At 48.5% G+C, this 13,091-nt stretch overlaps 1 protein-coding gene across 1 annotated transcript in view; it reads left to right on the forward strand.

The window, feature by feature from the left end:
• ERBB3 (erb-b2 receptor tyrosine kinase 3) overlaps nt 1-12,125 on the forward strand; it is a 21,225-nt gene extending 9,100 nt beyond the window's left edge. Inside the window, exons 8-28 of the mRNA XM_025402192.1 lie at nt 333-446; nt 538-658; nt 3,101-3,174; nt 3,337-3,427; nt 3,675-3,880; nt 4,094-4,226; nt 4,412-4,502; nt 4,729-4,883; nt 5,608-5,661; nt 6,016-6,157; nt 6,903-7,022; nt 7,148-7,246; nt 7,441-7,626; nt 8,180-8,335; nt 8,577-8,652; nt 8,836-8,982; nt 9,729-9,826; nt 9,919-10,110; nt 10,255-10,326; nt 11,140-11,440; nt 11,608-12,125. Coding sequence (XP_025257977.1) covers nt 333-446; nt 538-658; nt 3,101-3,174; nt 3,337-3,427; nt 3,675-3,880; nt 4,094-4,226; nt 4,412-4,502; nt 4,729-4,883; nt 5,608-5,661; nt 6,016-6,157; nt 6,903-7,022; nt 7,148-7,246; nt 7,441-7,626; nt 8,180-8,335; nt 8,577-8,652; nt 8,836-8,982; nt 9,729-9,826; nt 9,919-10,110; nt 10,255-10,326; nt 11,140-11,440; nt 11,608-12,125 — 3,146 coding nt within the window. The remainder of the gene's footprint in view (nt 1-332; nt 447-537; nt 659-3,100; nt 3,175-3,336; nt 3,428-3,674; nt 3,881-4,093; nt 4,227-4,411; nt 4,503-4,728; nt 4,884-5,607; nt 5,662-6,015; nt 6,158-6,902; nt 7,023-7,147; nt 7,247-7,440; nt 7,627-8,179; nt 8,336-8,576; nt 8,653-8,835; nt 8,983-9,728; nt 9,827-9,918; nt 10,111-10,254; nt 10,327-11,139; nt 11,441-11,607) is intronic.
• Nucleotides 12,126-13,091: the final 966 nt, after the last annotated feature.

The following is a 13,091-nucleotide window of genomic DNA, read 5'->3' on the forward strand; positions in this document are numbered from 1 at the left end:
AAAAAAAAAAAAAAAAAAAAAAAAAAAAAGAATCCAGTTGGTGATAAATAGGGAGATTGGTGAATGGTTATGATCATCTAACCACTCCAATGAGTGACCCCTATGTCCTGTCCTCCCATGACTTCAGCTATCACCCTTACTTCTGCTCCTTGTAGCAACAAATAGTGAAGAGACTTTCGAATCTACAGGGCAGCACTTAAGGGACCTAGGGTGGCAGATGGGGACAGATCCAGTGCAGAGCCGGAGGGAGCCCAGGCCCACAACAAGGGTTCTATTGGTAGCTGGTAGTGTTCCTCCCTCATCTCTAATGGTGTCGTCCTCCTCTTCCCTAGATAACTTTGTGGTGGATCAAACATCCTGTGTCAGGGCCTGTCCTCCTGACAAGATGGAAGTAGATAAAAATGGACTTAAGATGTGTGAGCCTTGTGGGGGACTATGTCCCAAAGGTAGGTAGGAGATGGTAAGAAGTTGTAAAGAGACAGCCTTTCCTCTGAGCCTGCTCAGACCACCCCCACTGAATCTCTCTTACATTTACAGCCTGTGAGGGCACAGGCTCTGGGAGCCGCTTCCAGACTGTGGACTCGAGCAACATCGATGGATTTGTGAACTGCACCAAGATCTTGGGCAACCTGGACTTTCTGATCACCGGTCTCAATGGGTTAGAGATCCTGCCTTCCCTCCTTAGACCCCAGCCCATGCACCCCTCACAGTTCATTTCACTGGCCTAAACTTTCCTATGTGGAGCTGACTAGGAATCAAAGTCACAAAATTCTAGCCTGTTATAAAGGACCTGAAAGAAGGCTTAACACATCCTCCATCCAGGCCTTGGGTCCCCTCAGGAACATCTTTGAGCAATTGAATATCGCCCTGTCAAGGAACAAGGGACAGGAACAGCATATCCTCTTTCTGAAAGTTTTCTTTTTTATTGTCTTTTCTTTTTTGAGATAGAGTCTCGCTCTGTCACCTAGGCTGGAGCGCAGTGGCGTGATCTTGACTCACTGCAGCCTCAACCTCCTGAGCTCAAGTGATCCTGCCACCTCAGCCTCCTAAGTAGCTGGGACTATAGGCACACACCATCATACTTGACTTATTTTTTTGTATTTTTTGTAGAGACAGGGTCTTGCTATGTTGCCCAGGCTGATCTCAAACTCCTGTGCTCAACCGATCCTCCCATCTTGGCCTCCCAAAGTGCTGGGGATCATAGCACCCAACCTCCTTCTTAAAGTTTTCTAAAAGTTCTTCTTTAAATTTGGATAAAAATCTGTCTTCAGGCTGGGCACGGTGACAGTAATCCCAGCACTTTGGGAGGCTGAGGTGGGCGGATTACGAGGTCAGGAGATCGAGACCATCCTGGCCAACATGGTGAAATGCCATCTCTACTAAAAATACAAAAATTAGCTGGGTGTAGTGGCGCATGTGCCTGTAATCCCAGCTACTCGGGAGACTGAGGCACAAGAATCACTTGAACCCAGGAGGTGGAAATTGCAGTGAGCCGAGATTACACCACTGCACTCCAGACTGGCAACAGAGCGAGACTCCGTCTCAAAAAAAAAAAAAAAATTTCTGTCTCCCCGTGACTTTTAGATGTTTTCACTCATTCTGCTCCTTGGAGCAACAGAACAAAGGGACTTTCTAGTCTGTAGGACAGCACTTAAAATATATGTGTGTGTGTCTGTGTGTGTGTGTGTGTGTGTCAGAAAAAGAGAGGGAAAAAAAACACTATAACCACCTGTTTTTTTTTCCTTTAATTTTCATTTTGACATAATTTTAGATCTACACTGAAGTTGCAAGAATGGTGTAAAATTCCCCATATACTTTTTTTTTTTTTTTTAATTGAGACAGAGTCTCACTCTGTCGCCCAGGCTGGAGTGCAGTGGCACCATCTCGGCTCACTGCAAGCTCCGCCTCCCGGGTTCACGCCATTCTCCTGCCTCAGCCTACTGAGTAGCTGGGACTACAGGCGCCCACCTCCACACCCGGCTAATTTTTTTGTATTTTTAGTAGAGACGGGGTTTCACCGTGTTAGCCAGGATGATCTCCATCTCCTGATCTCATGATCCGACCGCCTCGGCCTCCCAAAGTGCTGGGATCACAGGCGTGAACCACCATGCCTGGCCTCTTTTTTTTTTTTTTTTTTAAAGACAGAGTCTCACTCTCTTTCCCAGGCTGGAGTGCAGTGGTGCAGTCTTTGGGTCACTGCAACCTCTGCCTCCCGGTTTCAGGCAATTCTCCTGCCTCAGTCTTCCGAGTAGCTGGAATTATAGGCATGTGCCATCATGCCCGGCTAATTTTTGTATTTTTAGTAGAGACAGGGTTTCACCATGTAGGCCAGGCTGGTCTCGAACTCCTGACCTCAAGTGATCCACCCGCCCCCGCTTCCCAAAGTGCTGGGATTACAAGCGTGAGCCACCGCGTCCGGCCCCCCATATACTGTTTTACCCAGATCCTCCAAATGTTAACATACCACATGTGGCTGGATGCAGTGGCTCATGCCTGCAATCCCAGCACTTTGGGAGGCCGAGGCAGGTAGATCACTAGGTGTGGATCACGAGGTCAAGAGATCGAGACCATCCTTGCCAACATGGTGAAACCCCATATCTACTAAAAATACAAAAATTAACTGGGCGTGGTGGTGCACTCGTAGTCCCAGTTACTCAGGAGACTGAGGCAGGAGAATTGCTTGAACCCAGGAGTCGGAGGCTGCAGTGAGCCGAGATTGCTGCCACTGCACTCCAGCCTGGGCGATAGAGCAAGACTCTGTCTCAAAAAAAAAAAGTCTTCCTTTCCTATTTATTTACTCTTATGGATACTTATTTTATTCTAGTCAATGGTTATAATTTTTTACAATCATCATTTATTTTAGCCAGCCCCTCCAAGCTGGCTCCTGTGTTCTTTGGGCTGTCCCTTAATTCTTTGAGTCTTTTCTTGTCTGCACAAGATGCTCTAGGCTCATATAGTTCCCCCATCCCAGCCATTTCTCCAAGGAATGTTTCCTTTTAGTGGAGAATGATAATTAGAAACCAAATTCTGAGACTTGGTGTGCTCACTGCCACTGAATTATACCTTTACCTTATTGACTGGTTTCTACTGTTCTACTCAGAGACCCCTGGCACAAGATCCCTGCCCTGGACCCAGAGAAGCTCAATGTCTTCCGGACAGTACGGGAGATCACAGGTGAGTGGTAGAGAGTTTGGCCTTTCTAGAATAGGCGAACCACTGGCATAAATTGCGGTATAACTACTTGAGAAAATCATGTCCCAAGTTACAGGGGAGGAGCTAGGAGAACCCAAGAAAGATGAAGTCTGCCTGCCCATATGCCTCTCTCCAACCCCTCAGGTTACCTGAACATCCAGTCCTGGCCACCCCACATGTACAACTTCAGTGTCTTTTCCAACTTGACAACCATTGGAGGCAGAAGCCTCTACAAGTGAGTAAAGACTACGGCAGAAGTGGCATCTTCAGGCATTCTTGAGTAAAATACAAGGCACCGTCTCATATAGCAGTGCCTCAATACCAAAGGGTTTCAGAGTTTCATGAGGAAAAGGCAAAAGGAGGGGGATTCCCTCTCAGTGGATCTGACTAGCACTGAGCAAATTTCTTGACTAACATGAATCCATTGAATAGTTAATGTTCCCTTAGTAGTCTCTCCTCTCATCCTGTCTCCTTATTCTCAGCCGGGGCTTCTCATTGTTGATCATGAAGAACTTGAATGTCACATCTCTGGGCTTCCGATCCCTGAAGGAAATTAGTGCTGGGCGTATCTATATAAGTGCCAATAGGCAGCTCTGCTACCACCACTCTTTGAACTGGACCAAGGTGCTTCGGGGGCCTACAGAAGAGCGACTAGACATCAAGCATAATCGTCCGCGTAGAGACTGCGGTGAGGGAAAGGGTCTGCTGGGTGGTGAGAATAGGGAGTCAAGGAGGAGAGAGCTGAAAGGACTCTTCTGCCCTAGACATGGGAGTAGGGTTGAGGGATTGAACCAAGGAGAAAGGGGCTGTTAGGCTGGAAGCGGTAACAAGGAAGAATAATGAAGAGAGGGCTTGCTGGGAGTCCTCAGACTCCTCTCCTAACCCACCCCTTCCTTTCCAGTGGCAGAGGGCAAAGTGTGTGACCCACTGTGCTCCTCTGGGGGATGCTGGGGCCCAGGCCCTGGTCAGTGCTTATCCTGTCGAAACTACAGCCGAGGAGGTGTCTGTGTGACCCACTGCAACTTTCTGAATGGGTACAGTGAGGGGAGCCAGTCAAGGATGGGTGGGGTTGGGGCACTGCCATGGAACTGTTCAGGTGGCATATAATAAAAGCCTTTAGACAGCTTTCTGCATATGCCTTGGTGGGAGTGAGGTAGGAGACCAGGTCATGAAGGTCAGGACTTGGAAGTGACCCCTCTCCCTTTATTCCCCACTGCAGGGAGCCTCGAGAGTTTGCCCATGAGGCTGAATGCTTCTCCTGCCACCCGGAATGCCAACCCATGGAGGGCACTGCCACATGCAATGGCTCGGTATAGTAGCAGCACCAGGATCTCCAAGGGAGACACTCCAAGGGAGACAGAGAAGGGGCAATACTTGGAGCACCTGGGGAATGATATGGCTAAGGATAGTAGAGAGAGGCCAGATAATGCTAGGGCCTGCAGATAGAAGATCCTGAATGTCTGGGTTGATCTTTGCTGGGAGGTATGGAATTGACCTTGGGATCTGATTCTTCCTGACCTTCTCTCTTCCACTCAGGGCTCTGATACTTGTGCTCAATGTGCCCATTTTCGAGATGGGCCCCACTGTGTGAGCAGCTGCCCCCATGGAGTCCTAGGTGCCAAGGGCCCCATCTACAAGTACCCAGATGTTCACAATGAATGTCGGCCCTGCCATGAGAACTGCACCCAGGGGTGAGTGATGGGATAATAAGGAGAGGGGGTCAGGTGGAAGGGTAGGAGCACAGAACTAGGGTGAGGGAAGCGGAAGCAGAAAGAAGAGAGAGGCTGTGATTTAAGAATCTCTCCCAGCTGGCCGAGTGCAGTGGCTCACACCTGTAATCCCAGCACTTTGGGAGGCCAAAGCAGGTGGATCACCTGAGATAGGGAGTTTGAGACCAGCCTGACCAATATGGAGAAACCCCGTCTCTACTAAAAATATAAAATTAGCTGGGCGTGGTGGCGCATGCTTGTAATTCCAGCTACGTGGGAGGCTGAGGCAGGAGAATTGCTTGAACCCAAGAGGCGGAGGTTGCGGTGAGCCGAGATCACATCATTGCACTCTAGCCTGGGCAACAAGAGCGAAACTCTGTCTCAAAAAAAAAAAAAAAAGAGAGAGAGAAAAAAAATCACTCCCAGCTGTGTAGCGAAGGATTGGAGAAAGGGAAAATCAGTAACAACACAAAATTACACCACGGTTTTGGGAACGTGGAATAACCTCAGTTCAAGAGGGTTTCACTGAAGAGGGGCTTGGGGAGAGCTAGTAAGCTGGGAGTGGAGGCCATGTCTTGGGATCAGCTTTGGGCTCCAGGATGGGATGCCATGGTAAGTTCTGAAACAAGCTTTTGTATGTTGAGGCTGTTGAAATTGAGCCTCTGTTGTCCAAGCTCTCATTTAAGGTAGTGACTTTCTTCCCTAGGTGTAAAGGACCAGAGCTTCAAGACTGTTTAGGACAAACACTGGTGCTGATCGGGTATGATGGGGTTGGAGATTCTGGAAACTGGGGATATTTGAGAGTTGGGAGAGAGGTGGTTACCTGGAGAGAAGAGCAAGGCTCTCTTCATTCTGGCCTTTTATGTACGCAGTCCACTATCACCGGACACTTGGGACTCAAGAATGCAGGCTTCTGGACTTCCCTTCCTAAAATTAACTTTCAGTAGTCGAAGAGTGGTCCAGATTTAGGTCGGTCCCTCCAGTGCTTAAGGATATATATGTGAATGTTAATTTCTTGCCCTAGATCTGCATCATACCTTCAGCATAAGTATAGTTGACATTTGTAAGGAAGATGCAAACCCAGTATAATGTTGGGTTTCTATATATCCCATAGCAAAACCCATCTGACAATGGCTTTGACAGTGATAGCAGGATTGGTAGTGATTTTCATGATGCTGGGCGGCACTTTTCTCTACTGGCGTGGGCGCCGGATTCAGAATAAAAGGGCTATGAGGCGATACTTGGAACGGGGTGAGGTGAGTACTTAGCTTACTTTTGTTTTTTCTTTTCTCTCTCTTTCTTGCTTTTCTTGCTTTTCTTTCTCTCTTTCTCTCTCTCTTTCTTTCTTTCTTTCCATGCCCTGGAAGTCTCTTTATAGCTTAATTTTGAGTGGTACCCTGTGCACCCAGGGGTCAATGATGATATGAACATCACTCCCCTCCTCTTTCCCCAGAGATTTGATCCCTTTCTTAAAGGAAGTAGTGTGGTCCCCTAGAAAGAACACTGGTCAGCGAAATGGAAGGCATGCATTCTAGTCCTGATTTTGCCATTAATTTGCCACATGACTTTGAAGAAGTTCCTTATCTTCTCTGTGCCTCAGTTTATGCATCTATACAGAGGAAATAACATTTATCCTTCCAGGATGGCAATAAGGTTAAAGGGGAATGATGTATGTGACAGTGCTTTGGAAAGCACAGAGCACAGTATAAAAGGTACTCACGGTGGTAATAGTATTACCAACTCTCCCTAGCTGTCTCTTTCCCCACTTCATGTTCCTCCATCAAAGGGAAAACCCTGATTCCTGATCTCATGAGCACAAATAACTTCCTCAATTCTAAGGGTCTGTACCTCAATATGCCTATAATGCACTCCAGGACTAACGGTCCTTCCTCTTCCTGCCCTTTCGGCTCTGCCACTTTTGGCATTCACCTATGGGGAGCGGGTTGGAGTGGGACATGGGAATGGCCTTTCCTGAGCACCTCCTTCCCATTTGCTCCTCAGAGCATAGAGCCTCTGGACCCCAGTGAGAAGGCTAACAAAGTCTTGGCCAGAATCTTCAAAGAGACAGAGTTAAGGAAGCTTAAAGTGCTTGGCTCGGGTGTCTTTGGAACTGTGCACAAAGTGAGTGACCCATAGGAATTCTGGAGAGGTGGGGAAGGCACCTAGGGCAAAAGGGTGAAAGATTTTTGGAAAGGACTGACCTAGGGAGAATGACCTTATGCCAACTCCTGCCCCAAACTTCCCAGGGAGTGTGGATCCCTGAGGGTGAATCAATCAAGATTCCAGTCTGCATTAAAATCATTGAGGACAAGAGTGGACGGCAAAGTTTTCAAGCTGTGACAGATGTAAGTGAAGGAAATTCTGTATGCCGCTAGGAGAGAGGACAATATTAGATACAATCATGTAGAAGCACGCTCCTGTGCTTCTCAGCAGCTACTATGTTAGCCAGAATGTTGGCGGGGGGCCTGGGCTGGCTGTGCACATGCTGAGTGTACGTGAACTTGTTGGTTTCCTAGATATCACCTTTTGTGTCTCTTAGCATATGCTGGCCATTGGCAGCCTGGACCATGCCCACATTGTGCGGCTGCTGGGACTATGCCCAGGGTCATCTCTGCAGCTTGTCACTCAGTACTTGCCTCTGGGTTCTCTGCTGGATCATGTGAGACAACACCGGGGGGCACTGGGGCCACAGCTGCTGCTCAACTGGGGAGTACAAATTGCCAAGGTGAGAGAAGCCTGGAGGAATTCTGTGATAAGAACTGCTTGGCTGAGGGCCAGCCAGGAAAAAGTGGGAAGGTTGAAGTTCTGAGAGGTGGGGTCCCCAACACCCGGGCTGCAGACTGGTACTGGTCCATGGCCTGTTAGGAACCAGGCCACACAGCAGGTGAGCAGCAGGCAAGCGAGTGAAGCTTCGTCTGTATCTACAGTCAATCCCCATCACTTGCATTACTGCCTGAGCTCTGCCTCCTGTCAGATCAGGGGCAGCATTAGATTCTCTTAGAAACGTGACCTCTATTGTGAACTGTGCATGTGAAGGATCTAGGTTGTGCACTCCTTATGAGAATCTAACTAATGCCTGATGATCTGAGGTGGTACAGTTTCATCCCAAAACCAACCCTCCCTTTCCCCGGGAAAAACTGTCTTCCATAAAACCGGTCCCTGGTGCCCAAAAAGGTTGGGGACTGCTGCTGAGAGGTAGATTTAAGTTTGGGAGAATTCCAGATCTCAGTGACTGATTCCCCTAACCTTAAGAATACTTTCTTCCCCTCTACCTACAGGGTATGTACTACCTTGAAGAACATGGTATGGTGCATAGAAACCTGGCTGCCCGAAATGTGCTACTCAAGTCACCCAGTCAGGTTCAGGTGGCAGATTTTGGTGTGGCTGACCTGCTGCCTCCTGATGATAAGCAGCTGCTATACAGTGAGGCCAAGGTGAGGTGACACAAAGGATAAGGAGGTGGGGGTGAGTGAAGCGTGGGGATAGGGAGCAGCCAGTGGTCTCTTCCAGAGGCAAGCAGTTGCTTCATGGTAAGTTCAAGGAGAGGAGGCTGCAGATGCCAGATATTTTAGTTCAGAGAACAACAAAGAAAAGAATGATCAAGAACTTGGGACTTGGAAATGCTAAGAAAATGTGTGGAAATAAACTTGTGATACCTCTTTCTTTAATCTGCAGACTCCAATTAAGTGGATGGCCCTCGAGAGTATCCACTTTGGGAAATACACACACCAGAGTGATGTCTGGAGCTATGGTCAGTGCATCTGGATGCCCTCTCTACCATCACTGGCCCCAATTTCAAATTTGCCTTTTGAGACCCCCTCTTAGAATCTCTAAGCACTTCAGATTTTTATGTCAGATCAGGTTCTGCCTTCCCTTCACTTCATGCCCATGTCTACTATTTTGCCAGTGACTAGTCCATTTCTTCCTGCACCAGGTGTGACGGTGTGGGAGTTGATGACCTTTGGGGCAGAGCCCTATGCAGGGTTGCGACTGGCTGAAGTACCAGACCTGCTAGAGAAGGGGGAGCGGTTGGCACAGCCCCAGATCTGCACAATTGATGTCTACATGGTGATGGTCAAGTGTGAGTTACCAACTGAGCCCAACCATTTTCTTTCTTTCTTTCTTTCTTTTTTTTTTTTTTGAGATGGAGTCTCACTCTTATCACCCAGGCTGGAGTGCAACGGTGCAATCTCGGCTCACTACAACCTCTGCCTCTCGGGTTCAAGCGATTCTCCTGCTTCAGCCTCTGGAGTAGCTGGGATTACAGGCGGCCACCACCACACCTGGCTAATTGTTTTATATTTAGTAGAGAGGGGGTTTCACCATGTTGGCCAGGCTGGTCTCAAACTGCTGACCTCAGGTGATCTGCCCGCCTCAGCTTCCCAAAGTGCTGGGATTACAGGTGTGAGCCATCGTGCCCGGCCTGACCGCGGCCATTTTCTGACTTCCCTCTGTACTCCTCTTGTGGCTCTATTCCCTTTTTTTTTTTTTTTTTTAATGGAGTCTCACTCTGTCGCCCATACTGGAGTGCAGTGGTGTGACCTTGCCTCACTGTGACCTCCACATTCCAGGTTTAAGCAGTTCTCCTGTCTCAGCCTCCCAAATAGCTGGGACTTTAGGCATGCACCACCATGCCCAGCTAATTTTTTTTGTCTTTTTAGTAGAGACGGGGTTTCACTACGTTGGCCAGACTGGTCTCAAAGTCCCAACCTCAGGTGATTCACCCGCCTCGGCCTCCCAAAGTGCTGGGATTATAGGTGTGAGCCACCGGGCCCGGCTATGGATATATTCCCTTTTATGTCTCTACCTCCTACATCTTATCTCTAGGTTGGATGATTGATGAGAACATTCGCCCAACCTTTAAAGAACTAGCCAATGAGTTCACCAGGATGGCCCGAGACCCACCACGGTATCTGGTCATAAAGGTGAGCAGGGAGTAGGAGATACTAAGGAAATTTAGAAAAAGGAGGAGTTGGCTGGAACCAGGATTCCCCCTAACAATCACTTATCGATATAGAGAGAGAGTGGGCCTGGAATAGCCCCTGGGCCAGAGCCCCATGGTCTGACAAACAAGAAGCTAGAGGAAGTAGAGCTGGAGCCAGAACTAGACCTAGACTTAGACTTGGAAGCAGAGGAGGACAACCTGGCAACCACCACACTGGGCTCCGCCCTCAGCCTACCAGTTGGAACACTTAATCGGCCACGTGGGGTAAGACACCTTCTAATTACCCAACACTTTGCACCCTGAGCCCTCACAAACCCTACAGATACCCAGATTAACTACTTAAAGGCCCCCATGGTGAATATAGATTTCTCCCTTCATCTTAACCTTTTCCTTATTTTTTCCTCCTAGAGCCAGAGCCTTTTAAGTCCGTCATCTGGATACATGCCCATGAACCAGGGTAATCTTGGGGAGGCTTGCCAGGTAAGTTCTGATGCTGAGAGGCTGGGTTTTAGGATCAGATTGATAGGAGTAGTGTGGAAGACATTAGAAACCTTTGAGGTTTAATTAGTGTCCTGCAAAAAAGAAGGCAGCGAGGGCCGGGCGAGGTGGCTTACACCTGTAATCCCAGAACTTTGGGAGGCCAGAGAGAGTGGATCACCTGAGGTTAGGAGTTTGAGACCAGCCTGGCCAACATGGTGAAACCCCATCTCTACCCAAAATACAAAAAACTAGCTGGGTGTGGTGGTGCACAACTGTAATCCCAACTACTCAGGAGGCTGAGACAGGAGAATCGCTTGAACCTGGGAGGCAGAGGTTGCAGTGAGCTGAGATGGTACCACTGCACTCCAGCCTGGGTGACACAGCAAGACCCTGTCTCTTAAAAAAAAAAAAAAAAAAAAGGCCAGGTGCGGTGGCTCACGCCTGTAATCCCAGCACTTTGGGAGGCCGAGGTGGGCAGATCATGAGGTCAGGAGTTCGAGACCAGCCTGGCCAACATGGCAAAACCCTGTCTCTACTAAAAATACAAAAACTAGCTGCACACGGTGGCAGGTGCCTGCAATCCCAGCTACTCAGGAGGCTGAGGCAGGAGAATCACTTGAACAGGGAAGCGGAGACTACAGTGAGCCAAGATCATGCCACTGCACTCCAGCCTGGGCGACAAGAACAAGACTCCACCACAAAAAAAAAAAAAAAAAAGGCAGGGAACAACCCAATTTCCTTCTAAACAAATGTCTCTTCTTTCCTCATCACGTAAATCTCCTTGCATTATTTTCTGTTTATTTTCTTCCTTAGGAGTCTGCAGTTTCTGGGAGCAGTGAATGGTGCCCCCGTCCAGTCTCTCTACACCCAATGCCACGGGGATGCCTGGCATCAGAGTCATCAGAGCGCCATGTAACAGGCTCTGAGGCTGAGCTCCAGGAGAAAGTGTCAACATGTAGGAGCCGGAGCAGGAGCCGGAGCCCACGGCCACGCGGAGATAGCGCCTACCATTCCCAGCGCCACAGTCTGCTTACTCCTGTTACCCCACTCTCCCCACCAGGGTTAGAGGAAGAGGATGTCAACGGTTATGTCATGCCAGATACACACCTCAAAGGTGCCTGACTCTTCCTGGGGCTTTCCTCAATTCTTCCTCGAATCCTTTCCCCGGGCTCCTCTTTTTTCTTCTCTGATCATATGCCTCTCTGTCCTATTAATTTTTTCAAATTTTCCCCTACCCCCATGAAGTTATTCGCATACCTATCCTTTCTTCTCAACCCCCAGGTACTCCCTCCTCCCGGGAAGGCACCCTTTCTTCAGTGGGTCTCAGTTCTGTCCTGGGTACTGAAGAAGAAGATGAAGATGAGGAGTATGAATACATGAACCGGAGGAGAAGGCACAGTCCACCTCGTCCCCCTAGGCCAAGTTCCCTTGAGGAGCTGGGTTATGAGTACATGGATGTGGGGTCAGACCTCAGTGCCTCTCTGGGCAGCACACAGAGTTGCCCACTCCACCCTGTACCAATCATGCCCACTGCTGGCACAACTCCAGATGAAGACTATGAATATATGAATCGGCAACGAGGTGGAAGTGGTCCTGGGGGTGATTATGCAGCCATGGGGGCCTGCCCAGCATCTGAGCAAGGGTATGAAGAGATGAGAGCTTTTCAGGGGCCTGGACATCAGGCCCCCCATGTCCATTACGCCCACCTAAAAACTCTACGTAGCTTAGAGGCTACAGACTCTGCCTTTGATAACCCTGATTACTGGCATAGCAGGCTTTTCCCCAAGGCTAATGCCTAGAGAACGTAACTCCTGCTCCCTGTGGCACTCAGGGAGCATTTAATGGCAGCTAGTGCCTTTAGAGGGTACCCTCTTCTCCCTATTCCCTCTCTCTCCCAGGTCCCAGCCCCTTTTCCCCAGTCCCAGACAATTCCATTCAACCTTTGGAGGCTTTTAAACATTTTGACACAAAATTCTTATGGTATGTAGCCAGCTGTGCACTTTCTTCTCTTTCCCAACCCCAGGAAAGGAGGTTTTCCTTATTTTGTGTGCTTTCCCAGTCCCATTCCTCAGCTTCTTCACAGGCACTCCTGGAGATATGAAGGATTACTCTCCATATCCCTTCCTCTCAGGCTCTGACTACTTGGAACTAGGCTCTTATGTGTGCCTTTGTTTCCCATCAGACTGTCAAGAAGAGGAAAGGGAGGAAACCTAGCAGAGGAAAGTGTAATTTTGGTTTATGACTCTTAACCCCTTAGAAAGACAGAAGCTTAAAATCTGTGAAGAAAGAGGTTAGGAGTAGATATTGATTACTATTATAATAATTCAGCACTTAACTATGAGCCAGGCATCATACTAAACTTCACCTACGTTATCTCACTTAGTCCTTTATCATCCTTACAACAATTCTGTGACATAGATATTATCTCATTTCACAAAAAGGGAAGTCGGGCATGGTGGCTCATGCCTGTAATCCCAGCACTTTGGGAGGCTGAGGCGGAAGGATTACCTGAGGCAAGGAGTTTGAGACCAGCCTAGCCAACATGGTAAGACCCCATCTCTTAAAAAACAAAAAAAAGAAGCAGCAAAAAAAACTTTAGAACTGGGCGCTGTGGCTCATGCCTGCAATCCCAGCACTTTGGGAGGCTGAGATGGAAAGATCACTTGAGCCCAGAATTAGAGACAAGCCTATGGAAACATAACAAGACGCCGTCTCTACAGGGGGAAAAAAAAAAAAAAGAAACTGAGCCTTAAAGAGATGAAATA

The sequence above is a fragment of the Theropithecus gelada genome, chromosome 11 (genome assembly GCF_003255815.1).
Source record: "Theropithecus gelada isolate Dixy chromosome 11, Tgel_1.0, whole genome shotgun sequence".
Classification (NCBI taxonomy): domain Eukaryota; kingdom Metazoa; phylum Chordata; class Mammalia; order Primates; family Cercopithecidae; genus Theropithecus; species Theropithecus gelada.